Source organism: Myotis nattereri (genome assembly GCF_964212035.1).
Source record: "Myotis nattereri genome assembly, chromosome: 11".
Classification (NCBI taxonomy): Eukaryota; Metazoa; Chordata; class Mammalia; order Chiroptera; family Vespertilionidae; genus Myotis; species Myotis nattereri.
The window spans coordinates 6,478,799-6,491,924 of NC_138086.1; the positions used below are offsets into that span (position 1 = coordinate 6,478,799).

A 13,126-nucleotide genomic window follows, 5' to 3' on the forward strand; every position below is an offset into this window, starting at 1 on the left:
TCCACCCACCATGGAGGAGGGGGCTCCACCTCCCCAGCCCAGAGGCCTGAGGACAGAGTGGGGTGGGGGGAGGCAGGGAGGGACTCTGGCACTCAGTGCTACAGCAGCAAGGCTGGCAACCTTGGCTCTCAGGGTGGGCCAGGACGGGAGAGCTTGGGGAGGGGCTCCTGGGTTGAATCAAATGTCTGTGAGAGGATTCTCAGGGGCAGGGGGAGGCCATAGGGAGACGCACAGAGGCTCCTGGGACAGGGGGAAGCTGGCCTCAGCTCTTCCTAGTTTGGCTTGGGGAGAAATTGTGGCGTGCCTACTGCGACCTGCTCTGGGTGGCCAGCTGCCTCTGCCTGATGTTGTGGGGCAGGATGTGAAGGTGAGCCTCTGCTGGCTGTCTGCGTCACTTCTGGACGTCTGCCCGTGTGCATGTCCCTCTGTGTACGTGTAGGCACGTCTCTGCTGGGTGAGGTCTTCTGCGTGCCTTTGTAGGAGTGTGAGAGGGCTGCCCTGGGCCAGGCGAGAGGGGGCTACAGGAGCAGGCGTGGGGTGTTTTAGTCTCTCTCCCCTGGGGGCCAAGGGGCCCGAGTCTGGATGGCTGGTATCCTTGGGCCAGTGGCATGGACGGAGGCCATGGTGTGTGTGTGGGTGTATGTGTGTGGGGGGCTGTTGGGGAGATGTGGGCAAGATCGGATGGGAGTCACACCCCCAGGCAGGGGTCTGTGTTGCTGGTGGGGGCCATTCTGGGCGTTACTGCATGGTGCCCTGGACTTGGAGCCAGCTATGGGGAACTGGAGTGCCCAGATTGAGGGGTGGTCAGTGGCTGTGGCCACTTGGCTGAGGGGCGGGCATTCTGATCAAAACATTTTGGCCTCCCTCCTTACTCTGCTTGGCCTCTTCTCTGGAGGCTCCAACAGAGATGTCACCTGCTCCCACCCTGGAGGTCCCATGGCCTGTCCTCCCCGCTCCCGACTCCAGTTGGACACCACCCCCTCACCGCCACCTTCCCTGCCTGTCCAGGTCCTGTCCCTGGGGGCGGACGTGCTGCCCGAGTACAAGCTGCAGGCGCCGCGCATCCACCGCTGGACCATCCTGCACTACAGCCCCTTCAAGGCCGTGTGGGACTGGCTCATCCTGCTGCTGGTCATCTACACGGCCGTCTTCACGCCCTACTCAGCCGCCTTCCTGCTGAAGGAGACGGAGGAGGGCCCGGTGGCCCCCGACTGCGGCTACGCCTGCCAGCCCCTGGCCGTGGTGGACCTCATTGTGGACATCATGTTCATCGTGGACATCCTCATCAACTTCCGGACCACCTACGTCAACGCCAACGAGGAGGTGGTCAGCCACCCGGGGCGCATCGCCGTCCACTACTTCAAGGGCTGGTTCCTCATTGACATGGTGGCCGCCATCCCCTTCGACCTGCTCATCTTTGGCTCTGGCTCGGAGGAGGTGGGTTGGGAGGGAGGCCGGGGGAGGGGAGGAGAGCAGAGGCCTCTGGAGGGTGTGGGAGAAGGGTGAGGAGGTGGTGGGGTGAAGGGGTGGCTAGAAAGAGGGCTGCAGGGGCCTGGAGGCCGCCCCCGCTGGCTCATGCCAGTCCCTGTCTACCCCAGCCACGCGCCAGATGCAGAGGTCCAGAGGGGGTGCTTTTTTCTCATTTGTCTATCCAAAGAGGCCACTTCTTCTAATTCACAGAAAAGTGCCCTGGACGCCAGTGGGACCTCTGGCCAGGCACCGGAGGGTGGGTGCTGCACCTTTCCAAGCCTCAGTCTCCTCATTCTCACCATGGGGGCCATGAGCCCTTTGTCCCAAAGCTAGCGCCAAGATTAGCTGGACACTGTGCTGGGCTCAGTGGCAGGTGCTTCAGTTATTAGGAGGAAGTTCTGGGAGGAAGTCTTTGGGGACCTTTCCTCTGATGTCCCCCGAGGGCTGCGGTGCCTCCACTTTCCATTGGCCCCACGTGGACTATCTCCTCCCACCCCAGCTCATCGGGCTGCTGAAGACGGCGCGGCTGCTGCGGCTGGTGCGCGTGGCCCGGAAGCTGGACCGCTACTCGGAGTACGGGGCAGCCGTGCTCTTCCTGCTCATGTGCACCTTTGCGCTCATCGCGCACTGGCTGGCCTGCATCTGGTACGCCATCGGCAACATGGAGCAGCCGCATATGGACTCCCGCATCGGCTGGCTGTACAACCTGGGCGACCAGATTGGCAAGCCCTACAACAGCAGCGGCCTGGGCGGCCCCTCCATCAAGGACAAGTACGTCACCGCCCTCTACTTCACCTTCAGCAGCCTCACCAGCGTGGGCTTTGGCAACGTCTCCCCCAACACCAACTCAGAGAAGATCTTCTCCATCTGCGTCATGCTCATCGGCTGTGAGTGTGCGCTGGGTGTGGGAAGAGCCCCAGGTGGAGGAAAGGGTAGATGCTGGGGGGGGCCAACTAGGGCCCTGGGACTTGGAGACTCCAGGGCCACTATCATGGTGTGTTTGGGGGCTGGGACACTGGGGTAGGGGCACAGGCAGAGCCCAAGGGCATGCAGGCCTGGGCTTCTGTGTTTGTGACTCTTGCGTGTACGCTCACATGCATGTGTCCTTGACTGGTGCAGGGGCGGGCAGGTTCCTTGGATGCTGACAGCCCCACTCACCCCCGCCCCCAGCCCTCATGTACGCCAGCATCTTTGGCAACGTGTCGGCCATCATCCAGCGGCTGTACTCGGGTACAGCACGCTACCACACGCAGATGCTCCGGGTGCGTGAGTTCATCCGCTTCCACCAGATCCCCAACCCGCTGCGCCAGCGCCTCGAGGAGTACTTCCAGCACGCCTGGTCCTACACCAACGGCATCGACATGAACGCGGTGAGGCCCCTGGCTTGTAGAAGGCTGGTTGGTGGGCTGAAGGGAGCGGAGTGGCGGTGGGAACGCCTCTAGGTGCGGTGATCACACCTCACATCCTATGGTTCAGGTGGTCACGGTTAGTGCTTAGAAAGCCCCTGAGAAGTGGTCACCCTCCTTTTGCCCTTGGAGCTCATTTACTGGGAGAGCTCTCACTTTGGGGCAGACGGCGACCAGCTCTTGCATGAAGGCCATTATGGTTAATCCTTGCAACAGCCCTGCCCGGAACTGCTCTCCCACTGAACACATGAGCAAATGGGGGCCTCGGGCAATGAGGTGGGTCCCCAAGGGTGCCTAGCTAGAAGGAGTGGAGCTGGAATTGGCACCCACGACCTTCCCCCAAACTGGACCCTGATGCTCCTCCCTGGATCTCTGGGTGGGGGTGGGGTGAGGTCCCAGGGTGCCGCGCTGAGCTGGCCCTGCCCCCAGGTGCTGAAGGGCTTCCCGGAGTGCCTGCAGGCCGACATCTGCCTGCACCTGAACCGCTCGCTGCTGCAGCACTGCAAGCCCTTCCGCGGGGCCACTAAGGGCTGCCTGCGGGCCCTGGCCATGAAGTTCAAGACGACACATGCGCCACCAGGGGACACGCTGGTGCACGCGGGGGACCTGCTCACTGCCCTCTATTTCATCTCCCGGGGCTCCATCGAGATCTTGCGGGGTGACATCGTCGTGGCCATCCTGGGTACGGTGGGGACTGGGTGCTGCGCCGGAATGTCTGCCAAGGCCTGGAGAGGTCTGAGCCCTTTGAGGACACAGATGTGGGGTCTGTGGACCAGGGACTGCTAACAGGGACCTTGGGCTCCTTTAATTCACCCAAGCTCAGGCCCCAGGGGCCGCAGAGAGGAGCCCCACAGCGGGTAGGGTTGCTGAACCCTGAGGGTTCCCAGACTTTGTTTCCCTTCAGGAGCTCCCCACAGGCAGCGACACCTGGCTTCCTTAGAGTAGCAGCAAATCCTGCTCCAAGGTGGGCAGTGGAGGGAGGTTATGCATTTGATTTTACTAAGGAAACGTACTAAGTCTCATGTTATACAACCAGGCCCAGCACAGTCTGCAAAGCAAAGGGAGTCCTGCCCTCTTCCCCTCTCGCCCCTTCCTGGGCGGTGTGCCTGGGCAGGGGACCTCCTGTCTTCTTCCTGTTCTTTCCTTGTCACGGAGGGCCACTTTAGATTTTTAGTTCACAAACACCCCCAAACAGAACCGAAACCAGTTTCTCTACACAACAGTCAGCCTTACTAGGTATTTGCTGTGCTAAGCTATGCTGACTTGTCTTCTTTCGGTAAACAAAATGTGGGCCTCGAGTCCCTACTGCGTTCTGATCTGTAGTCTGAATAACACTTATGAGGGTGCGGTGACTGGCCAGGGGAGGTTTGGAACATGGGTTTTGGGGGGAGAAGTGGAGTAAGAATCTAAAGCAGCCTGGGCTGTGGGCACAGCGGGGCATCCGGCTGGTCCTGCTGGCTGGTTCCTGGTGTTGCGAGGCAGGGAGAGCCGAGACAGGGAGAGCCAGACTCCTGCCTTCACCGCCCAGGCACTGCTGGGAGCTGAGGGAGGAGGGGCTGGCTGGTAGGTCTCTGGCTCTGTGGGCGGGGGCTGGGTGTGGACGATGGGTGAGCATTCGGGGAGACAGGTGCTGCTGTCTGGCTGCTGCCCGGGGCTGAGTCCCCCTCTCCACGGCCTCCAGGGAAGAACGACATTTTTGGAGAGCCTCTGAACCTCTACGCGAGGCCCGGCAAGTCCAACGGGGACGTGCGGGCCCTCACCTACTGTGACCTGCACAAGATCCACCGGGACGACCTGCTGGAGGTGCTGGACATGTACCCCGAGTTCTCCGACCACTTCTGGTCCAGCCTGGAGATCACATTCAACCTGCGAGACGTGAGTGGGCTGCCCCTGCGGGCTGCGCCCGGGGGGGGGGGGGGCGCGGGCTGCCCTTAAGCTGCCTGCCCTCCTGGGCCTGCTTCCCTGCCTGTCAAAGGGCACAGAGTCTGACCAGGAGGTGAAAACCCCGCCCCGCCCTTGTCCTGAGGCAGCGGTCAGGGCAGCGCTCCCCCCCCCCCCATCTCCGTTAATGAGGGGTTTGAGCCTGACCCCGGGCAGGGTGGGTGGCGTGGAAGGGCCCTGACACCTGCCTTGGTTCCAGACCAACATGATCCCCGGCTCTCCCGGCAGCGCGGAGCTAGAGGGTGGCTTCAACCGGCAACGCAAGCGCAAGCTGTCTTTCCGCAGGCGCACCGACAAGGGTGAGGCGGGGGCGGGGCAGGCGGGTCCGGTTGAGGAGGGGACAGGGTGGAGGGAGGGGGGGGCTTGGGCAGGGTCCAGGCAGGCGGAGGGAGGGCAGAGGATGGGGTCCAGGTGACAAGGAGGAGGGCGGAGCTCGGGGTCCAGTAGTATCGCTCTGTCCTGGCTCCACAGACATTCCTGCCTCTACCTTCAGTGCTCCCTACTCCTCACCTTAACTGTCCAAACTTAGCCTGTCTTTTCAGGCCACTTGAACTGTCACCTCCTCCAGGAAGCCCTCTGCCCTCACAGCAGGGCGCGCCTGAGCTTCGTTGGTCCTCCCAGGGCTGGTGTCTGGGTGGATGCTGCCTTGAACTGATGAGGGGAGAAGAGTCAGGACAAAGGAGAGCAAGGGGCAGGACCTGGGCTGAGGGCCCGGGGACCCAGAGGCGCCCGCCCAGCGTTGCTGCTGCCCATCTTAGGCAGCCAGTGGCTGGAGAGGACCTGGGCCTGTTGCCCGGGGAAGACACCCCAGGGTGGCCTGCCACAGCCCTCTTCCGGGCCTGCTCTGGTTCCCCCTCTCCCCCCTTTCCTGCCTCTCCACTCTGACTTCCTCCATGCCTCCTGCCCTCTCTGAGGCCCGTTCTCTGTTTCTGACAGACCCGGAGCAGCCAGGGGAGGTGTCGGCCTTGGGGCCAGGCCGGGTGGGGGCAGCGCCTAGTGGCCGGGGCCGGCCAGGGGGGCCATGGGGGGAGAGCCCGTCCAGTGGCCCCTCCAGCCCTGAGAGCAGTGACGACGAAGGCCCAGGCCGCAGCTCCAGCCCCCTCCGCCTGGTGCCCTTCTCCAGCCCCAGACCCCCTGGAGAGCTGCCGGGTGGGGAGCCCCTGACTGAGGACTGTGAGAAGAGCAGTGACACTTGTAACCCACTGTCAGGTAGGGCGAGGGCTGAGTGGGGAAGGGGGGGCGTGGCGTCTGTCCTGGCCTCCCTCACCCAGCTTTCTGGCTCCAGGGGCCTTCTCAGGAGTGTCCAACATCTTCAGCTTCTGGGGGGACAGTCGGGGCCGCCAGTACCAGGAGCTGCCTCGATGCCCCGCCCCCGCCCCCGCCCCAAGCCTCCTCAACATCCCTCTTTCCAGCCCCGGCCGGCGGTCCCGGGGCGATGTGGAGAGCAGGCTGGATGCCCTCCAGAGGCAGCTCAACAGGTGAGGGCAGCCCCTGGGGTCCAGCCGAGCGCCAGCTGTGTGTTGGGGGTCTGTGAGTTGTGTGGTGCGGGATATTGCAGTGTGATCTCTGGGTTCCTGGCTGTATTGTATGGAGATTGGAGAGTGTGCTCTGTCCAGGCCTGCCCGAGTGTCCCATTCATAGCTGAGCCCATTCAGAGCTGAGCCAGGGGCTGACATACCTGGGGTTGACCAGCTGGCCCATCAAGAGTGTCTCAAAGTCACAGTTACTGATGTCTCCGCTTCCCCGAGACCCAGAGCATCCTCCTTCTTGCCCCAGGCTGGAGTCCCGGCTCAGTGCAGACATGGCCACCATCCTGCAGCTGCTACAGAGGCAGATGACGCTGGTCCCGCCCACCTACAGTGCTGTGACCACCCCCGGCCCCGGCCCCACCTCTACCTGCCCCCTGCTGCCTGTCAGCCCCATCCCCACCCTCACCCAGTACTCCCTTTCTCAGGTGAGTTCCAAACCCCCTTCCGCCATGGCACCACAGCCCTGCCTTTTCTGAGCCAGTGCCACACTAACCTGCTTTGCTGCCCTTTCTGCTTAGCCGTGGGCCCCAGCCTCTCCCAGACTGTGCTCCTAAAGGAGGGCAGCCCCAGGAGCTGTGGGCACAGGGCAAAGCAGCAGAGCCCCCAAACCAAGGTTCCCAGGCAGCTGGGCAGAGGCACGAGCAGGCTGAGTGGTGTGGGCTCCCTTATGCCGCTGGAGGGCCCGATCTGCTCATGATGCCTGTGTCGTGACCACCAGTGGTCTTCAGGGGATACTAATTGACCCCATGGCCTGGTAGTCAGTGCTGAGTGCCAGTGAGCCCTTGGGACAGGGTCCCAGGTCTCTGGTGTGAAGGGCACCCCCAGACCTGACTGTTGCAGCCAGTGGCTCTCACACTGGCTGCCTTGCAGGGTTGTCCTGAGGGCTTTGGCTAGTTCCTAGGGTAGCTTTCTGGCCCTATTTTCCTCTTCCTGCTGGAGATAGGCCTCTGTTGCCCTTTGTCTTCTCCTGAATGGCTTCCTAACCGGATCTGCCCCTTCCTCTGGCATTTGACGCCCCTCTCCACCCCTCCCCGCCCCCCATGCTGCTGCTGCCAGCTCCTGTTTTCAGACACAGGGCCCACGCCAGCAAATGTGCCAGTCTCCCTTCACAGCCTCCCCCCGCAGACCTCACACAGACTCGTCAGCACCTGAAAACCCCTCTGCTGGCCCTGTATGCTCCCTGGCCTTCCGCATTTGGTCCCTGAGTTCTTTCTAGATTGGAGGAAGGAACCTTGTTTCTCTTTCTGTCCCAGCTTCTGTCCCAACTCAGGGCCCTTTGTCCTGGGTTGGTTTGGATTCGGCTGCCCCGTTCCTGGGAAGTAGCTGTGGCCTTGAGTTCTCCCCTGTCAGGGAAGCTCCCACAGCTCCCAGCTGCCTGGTTTGGTTCTTGCCCACTGACAGTACATTTATCTACCTCCATCCTCAGAGCCTCCCTTGTGGTCCTTGTCCTGTGCTGCTCTGTCTGCCTTGGCCCTTCAACGTGTCCTCTCCAACCCCTTTCTGTCTTCCTGTCCTCTGCCACCGGATTCTCCCAACCCTCTCCAAACTCTGACCTCCTCTCTACCCACTTGACTGCATCTCCATCCCCTCCCCCTCTGGGGGCTCCTTGCCTCTTACACTCTCTGTTCTTTGCAGGTTTCCCAGTTCATGGTGTGTGAGGAGCTCCCCCCGGGGGCCCCAGAGCTCCCTCAAGATGGCCCTACTCGACGTCTCTCCCTGCCGGGCCAGCTGGGCGCCCTCACCTCCCAGCCCTTGCACAGACACGGCTCAGACCCAGGCAGTTAGTGGGGCGGCCCAGTGTGGACACGTGGCTCACCTCGGGTTCAGCACACGGCCTGGGCCCCTCCCCTTGGAGGCCCTACCCAGGAGGCCCTGGCCACGAAGGGGAGAGGAACTCAAAGGGGAGAGGAACTCAAGGCACAGCCCCTCCCCAGCTCTTGGGACCATCTCCTCCTGCAGTGGGAGGGGCAGGGGCAGGGCTGGGCAGTGGACGGGGGTCTGTGGTCCCCCCACTGCTCTGGGGGCAGTAGCTGGTCTAACTGCCTGGTGACACCCGGCCCTAGGCCTTAGGCACTCAAGGACTTTTCTGCTATTTACTGCTCTTATTGTTAAGGATAATAATTAAGGATCATATGAATAATTAATGAAGATGCTGATGACTATGAATAATAAATAATTATCCTGAATTGACTCCAGTGGTGCTGGGAGGGCGTGGCATCAGCATACAGTAGCCTGTGTTCACGTTCACATGTGTCCGTGTGCACCGGCCTCTGCAGGAATGCACATGCAGGGCCTGTGGGGGCTGCCTCGCTGAGTGTGGGGTATATGTGGTGGCGGGTATCCCTGGGGTGACACAGGTCACTGCCAGGGTTTCCTGCCTCTGTGGGGCCCTGGGTTCAGGGAACCAAAGAACCACCTGAGCTGTTTGAATGTAGAGGCAGCCCTGATGGGATGCAGTCCTGATGGGATGTAGTCCTGATGGGATGCAGTCCTGATGGGCGGCAGTCCTGATGGGATGCAGTCCTAATGGGCGGCAGTCCTGATGGGATGCAGTCCTGATGGGATGTAGTCCTGATGGGATGTAGTCCTGATGGGATGTAGTCCTGATGGGATGTAGTCCTAATGGGCGGCAGTCCTGATGGGATGTAGTCCTGATGGGATGTAGTCCTGATGGGATGTAGTCTTGATGGGAGGCAGTCCTGATGGGAGGCAGTCCTGATGGGATGTAGTCCTGATGGGATGCAGTCCTGATGGGATGCAGTCCTGATGGGATGCAGGCCAGGGTTCAGCCCCTCCAGGTCATGTTGCTTTGCTGCCTGGTACTGGTTCCCAAAGCCCTTCCCACACTGACCACTAATGCAGCCATGCTCTTATCTCCTACACAGTTCATAAACCCAGTCATGCGGACTGTAACCTGCAGCTGGATTTGGCCTAAGTCTTGGCCCATGACCCCCAGTGGTTCTCAACCTTCCTAATGCTGCGACCCTTTAATACAGTTCCTCATGTTGAGAATTATTTTCGTTGCTACTTCATAACTGTAATTTTGCTACTGTTATGAATCGTAATGTAAATATCTGATATGCAGGATGTATTTTCATTGTTCGCGACCCACAGGTTGAGAACCGCTGCTTAAACGCTCAAGTTGGCCTTATGTTGACCTTAACCCAGATTCTTATGGACCTTATATATGCCAACCCCACTCTGGGCACACTGGATTCCTAGCCCTGACTAGAGCTTCCTTGGTGTCTGGCTGCAGGTGGGCTCACCTTGATCACCTGATTACCTGTGGTCCTTGATCACAGATGAGCCGCCGAAAGAGGGTGGCTCATTCCCATTATTGGGGTAACAAGTCAGAACACGTTCTGGGCTAGTGAAGGGTGGTGCCCTCACGTGTGCGCAAGTGTGGGTGGGCAGGTGTGTGTGGGCGGCTGGCCCCGAAAGGACACCCAGTCTCCCTGAGGAGCAAGTGCATTAGTCAGCTCTGCTGGTGGGCGAAGCTGCTGCCAAAGGACTCCAGAGTCCACCTAGTCCCACAACCCTTGACCCTGTGAGGTGACTTTGTTAACCTTGATTGAAAGTTAAACTCGGCCATTGTCACTGCCAGGGATGGGGTGTGCTGGGAGGAGAGACCAGGTCTCTGAGCAGCCTGGAGGGGTCTTTGCTGTGTCCAGGGCAGATAGGAGAGAGGGGAAGAATTTCTTTTGTCCAGACAGTTGTGCACCAGGGCATAGAGACAGGAGAAGTATGTGACCCTGGGGTCAGGGTAGAGAGGGGCGGCAGAGAGAGGTGGGCCAGGCAGAAAGGGTGATAGTAGCCTGTGAGCCTGGGAGAAGGGATGCCTAAGAGGCAACTGATGCCTGGGCCTCAGGAAGGGAGAAAGGAGGAGGTGGGCCCCACTAACTGCCTGGGGCCCACCATGCAGCCACTGTGCATCCTAGGACAGGTCCGGTCAGACAAATGGGCTGTTCCTTCTGCTGGCCTGCAGGCAATGAGATGTGGGCTGTCAGCTCCATGAGGCGGAGGTGCAATGCCTGCCATTGGAACATGCTCAGTTGAACGAACAAATGAATGGATGAATGCAAGCAGCGCCCTCCTCCCTGGGACAGAGGCCTTTGGGCGGAACAGGCAGGACTGTGGGAGGCCTCACCTGGCTGGTGGGAGCAGAGAGGGGCGCCTTCCCAGGGCTCTGGTCCCTCACCCTGGTGATCATATCTCTGTGTCTGTCCTTAGGCCTGCATCAGACCTGCTCCCTGGCCTCCCCTGTGACCTGGGCTCGCAGAGCCACAAGAACTTTGGTGATGGAGTGGGGCTAGGGTGGTGGTGTAGTCCTCTCCTCTCCTGCAGGGTTGGGCACCAAATTGCTGGGGGGGCTGTTGTCCAGAACTGAAGGTTCTCCCAAACTACGAGGGCCAGTGAGGCGGGGTGGGAGGTGGAGGAGCTGTGTTGGGTAAGGAAAGAGTTCCATGTGGTTGCCAGCACCCAGGAAGGGCTTAGAGCTGGAACACAGTCAAGGGTTGAGGCTGGAACCAAAGGGACAGGACCAGGCTGCCTCCCCCACCTCCACCTGTGCACCAAGGGCCCGGGAGCTGAATGAGGCCCTGGTGGTGTGTTCTGGCCTCATGACTCAGCCACTGCCCGCAACCAGGTGCAAGCTCCGCACCTGTCCTTACCTGGACTTCTGCCCCTACTCAGCCCAGGCAGCCCAGCTCTCACATTTCATTGACAAATAGGAGGAACTGATACTCAACACATCTTTTGTGGCCAGTGCTATTCCTATTGTCTGAAACCAAAGGCTGAGGCTGCACCCAAGGACACGCAGTAAGTTGCCTGAGCCCACAGCTTCTGAGAATGGAGCTGTAGTGAACCAGGTGGTTGGAACCACCACCTGCTGGCTTAACCCTTGCTCACACAGCTTCCCTTGCTCAAGGGACAGTGGCTAGGAGATAATTGCAAGGTTTTGGGGTTTCTAGAACCTCCTCTCCCCTGCAGACTTTTGTACTTCTGCTCCTTTGCCTGGAGCACCATTTGCTTGGTGAATTCTTGCTGGTCCTCAGGGGACTCTCCTAAGAAAGGCTCAGAGCTCCCCTCCGTCAGGCTGGGAGCTTCACTGTGCAACCTCCCCACCCTCTGTTCTCCTCACCCCACTCTCAGTATACAGGACTGCTGGATATGGGGGATTCATTGCCTCTGTGCTACACTCTGTCCCCTCCAGAGCCAAGCACAGTGGCTCCCCAAAGAGTAGGCACTGAGCAACTTACTAAATGCATTTGGGATTTGATTACTACTAACATCCTTAACATTAAAAGGTACTTGACAATAAACCACATCAAAATGACAACTAAAATACAGAACAACCATCATTCAAAACCGCCTGAAAGCTGGCTGAATGGAGGTCCTGCAACTAGAGAAGTAAAGAAGAAAGCACACTGAGACCGGTAGGAGGGGTGGAGGCATGGAATGGGCTGGTCTGACAACCGCATGTGCCAGTTTTTTTAATTGGGAGGGAAATTGTCTCTGTGGAGGCTGCCTATGAGGAGCAAGGGGTTCCAGCCCTACACCAGCCCCCCAGCCCATGGTATCAAATCTGGGAAGAGAAGTTACTGCAACTTTGGACTGTAAAAACCAGCTGGGATGTGACTGAGTGACACAGAGCCTGCTGGAGACCTAGGTGTTCCATTTAAAGGGCTGGTGCACAAACTTACTCGAACTTATAGCACTGGGTGGCTTTTGGGGGACCCAGACACATATGGGAAGGAACTGGATTGTCTGACATAGGGGCAGAAACTCCAGGGTGGCTTTCTCCCAGATAGGAGTGCTTGCAGGAGTCATCCTTCCTGTACCGGAACCTCCCCCATTACAGGGCTGACTGTCAGCCATATCTGAGTCTCCATCAGCTTGGAGCACACTGTTTGCTCTGCCCTAGGGATTCCTTGAGATCCACCTTATCCAATTTGCAGCACCACCCAAGCTATTTGCAACAGCTTTTCCATATGAATGGCCAGTCTTTGTTCAGGCTTCAGACTTTGCTAAAATCTCTCAAACAAGCAGTAGCTGGTGATAGCATGCCCCAAACCTATTAATAAAAGGCCTAAGACCTGGTATTAGGACTGGCCTGACTTGCTTCACAGCTGGGCCTCTCCTGGGCACTTCCAAGCCCAATATAAGTATCAAATAGTGGCCCTCTGTAGATCCCTCTGTAGCTCCTGACAGGTGGCCCCAGGCAGTGGCTGATTTTGCACATCTCTGGAGACCTGAGAGCCAGTGTACCTTTGGACAGCTTCAGACCATAGCAGATTACAACTCTACACATCCATAAGCAACACTCTAAAGGCAAACTCAGTGAGCACTAAAGCACCACTGAAGCAAGTCCTTCTTCATAGGGTGTTCCCTGCATAGTAGCTCTTCCACTATAGTTGCAGCTGGTCCTCACAGCCAATTGGCCTGGAGGTCAATTCCTCCTAGTGATGCCATCTGCAATCAAGGCTCAACTACAAGACTGTGCACACAGAGTACACAGGGGTGCACCTAGAGTGCCCAGCTCAGATGACTGGGGAGGCTGAGCCACTGGGCCCTACAGGACATCTACTACACAAAGCCACTCTACCAATTCCAGGAGACATAGCAGCTCTACCTAATACATAAAAGCAAATACAGGGAAGCAGCTAAAATGGGGAGACAAAGAAACATGTCACAAATGAAAGAAATAGAAGGCAACAAACTACTAGATACAAAGTTCAAAACCATAATTAAAGGTTACTCAAGGATCTTCATGAAACTTTC

General features: G+C 59.0%; 1 protein-coding gene across 1 annotated transcript in view; it reads left to right on the forward strand.

The window, feature by feature from the left end:
* Positions 1-8,537, forward strand: part of KCNH2 (potassium voltage-gated channel subfamily H member 2) — a gene marked incomplete at its 5' end in the record, with an annotated part of 32,219 nt that extends 23,682 nt beyond the window's left edge. Inside the window, 10 exons of the mRNA XM_081102108.1 lie at positions 1,009-1,437; positions 1,970-2,357; positions 2,641-2,840; positions 3,306-3,558; positions 4,558-4,751; positions 5,017-5,116; positions 5,754-6,026; positions 6,103-6,295; positions 6,594-6,771; positions 7,982-8,537. Of these exons, the coding sequence (XP_080958234.1) occupies positions 1,009-1,437; positions 1,970-2,357; positions 2,641-2,840; positions 3,306-3,558; positions 4,558-4,751; positions 5,017-5,116; positions 5,754-6,026; positions 6,103-6,295; positions 6,594-6,771; positions 7,982-8,131 (2,358 nt within the window). The 3' untranslated portion in view covers positions 8,132-8,537. The remainder of the gene's footprint in view (positions 1-1,008; positions 1,438-1,969; positions 2,358-2,640; positions 2,841-3,305; positions 3,559-4,557; positions 4,752-5,016; positions 5,117-5,753; positions 6,027-6,102; positions 6,296-6,593; positions 6,772-7,981) is intronic.
* Positions 8,538-13,126: the final 4,589 nt, after the last annotated feature.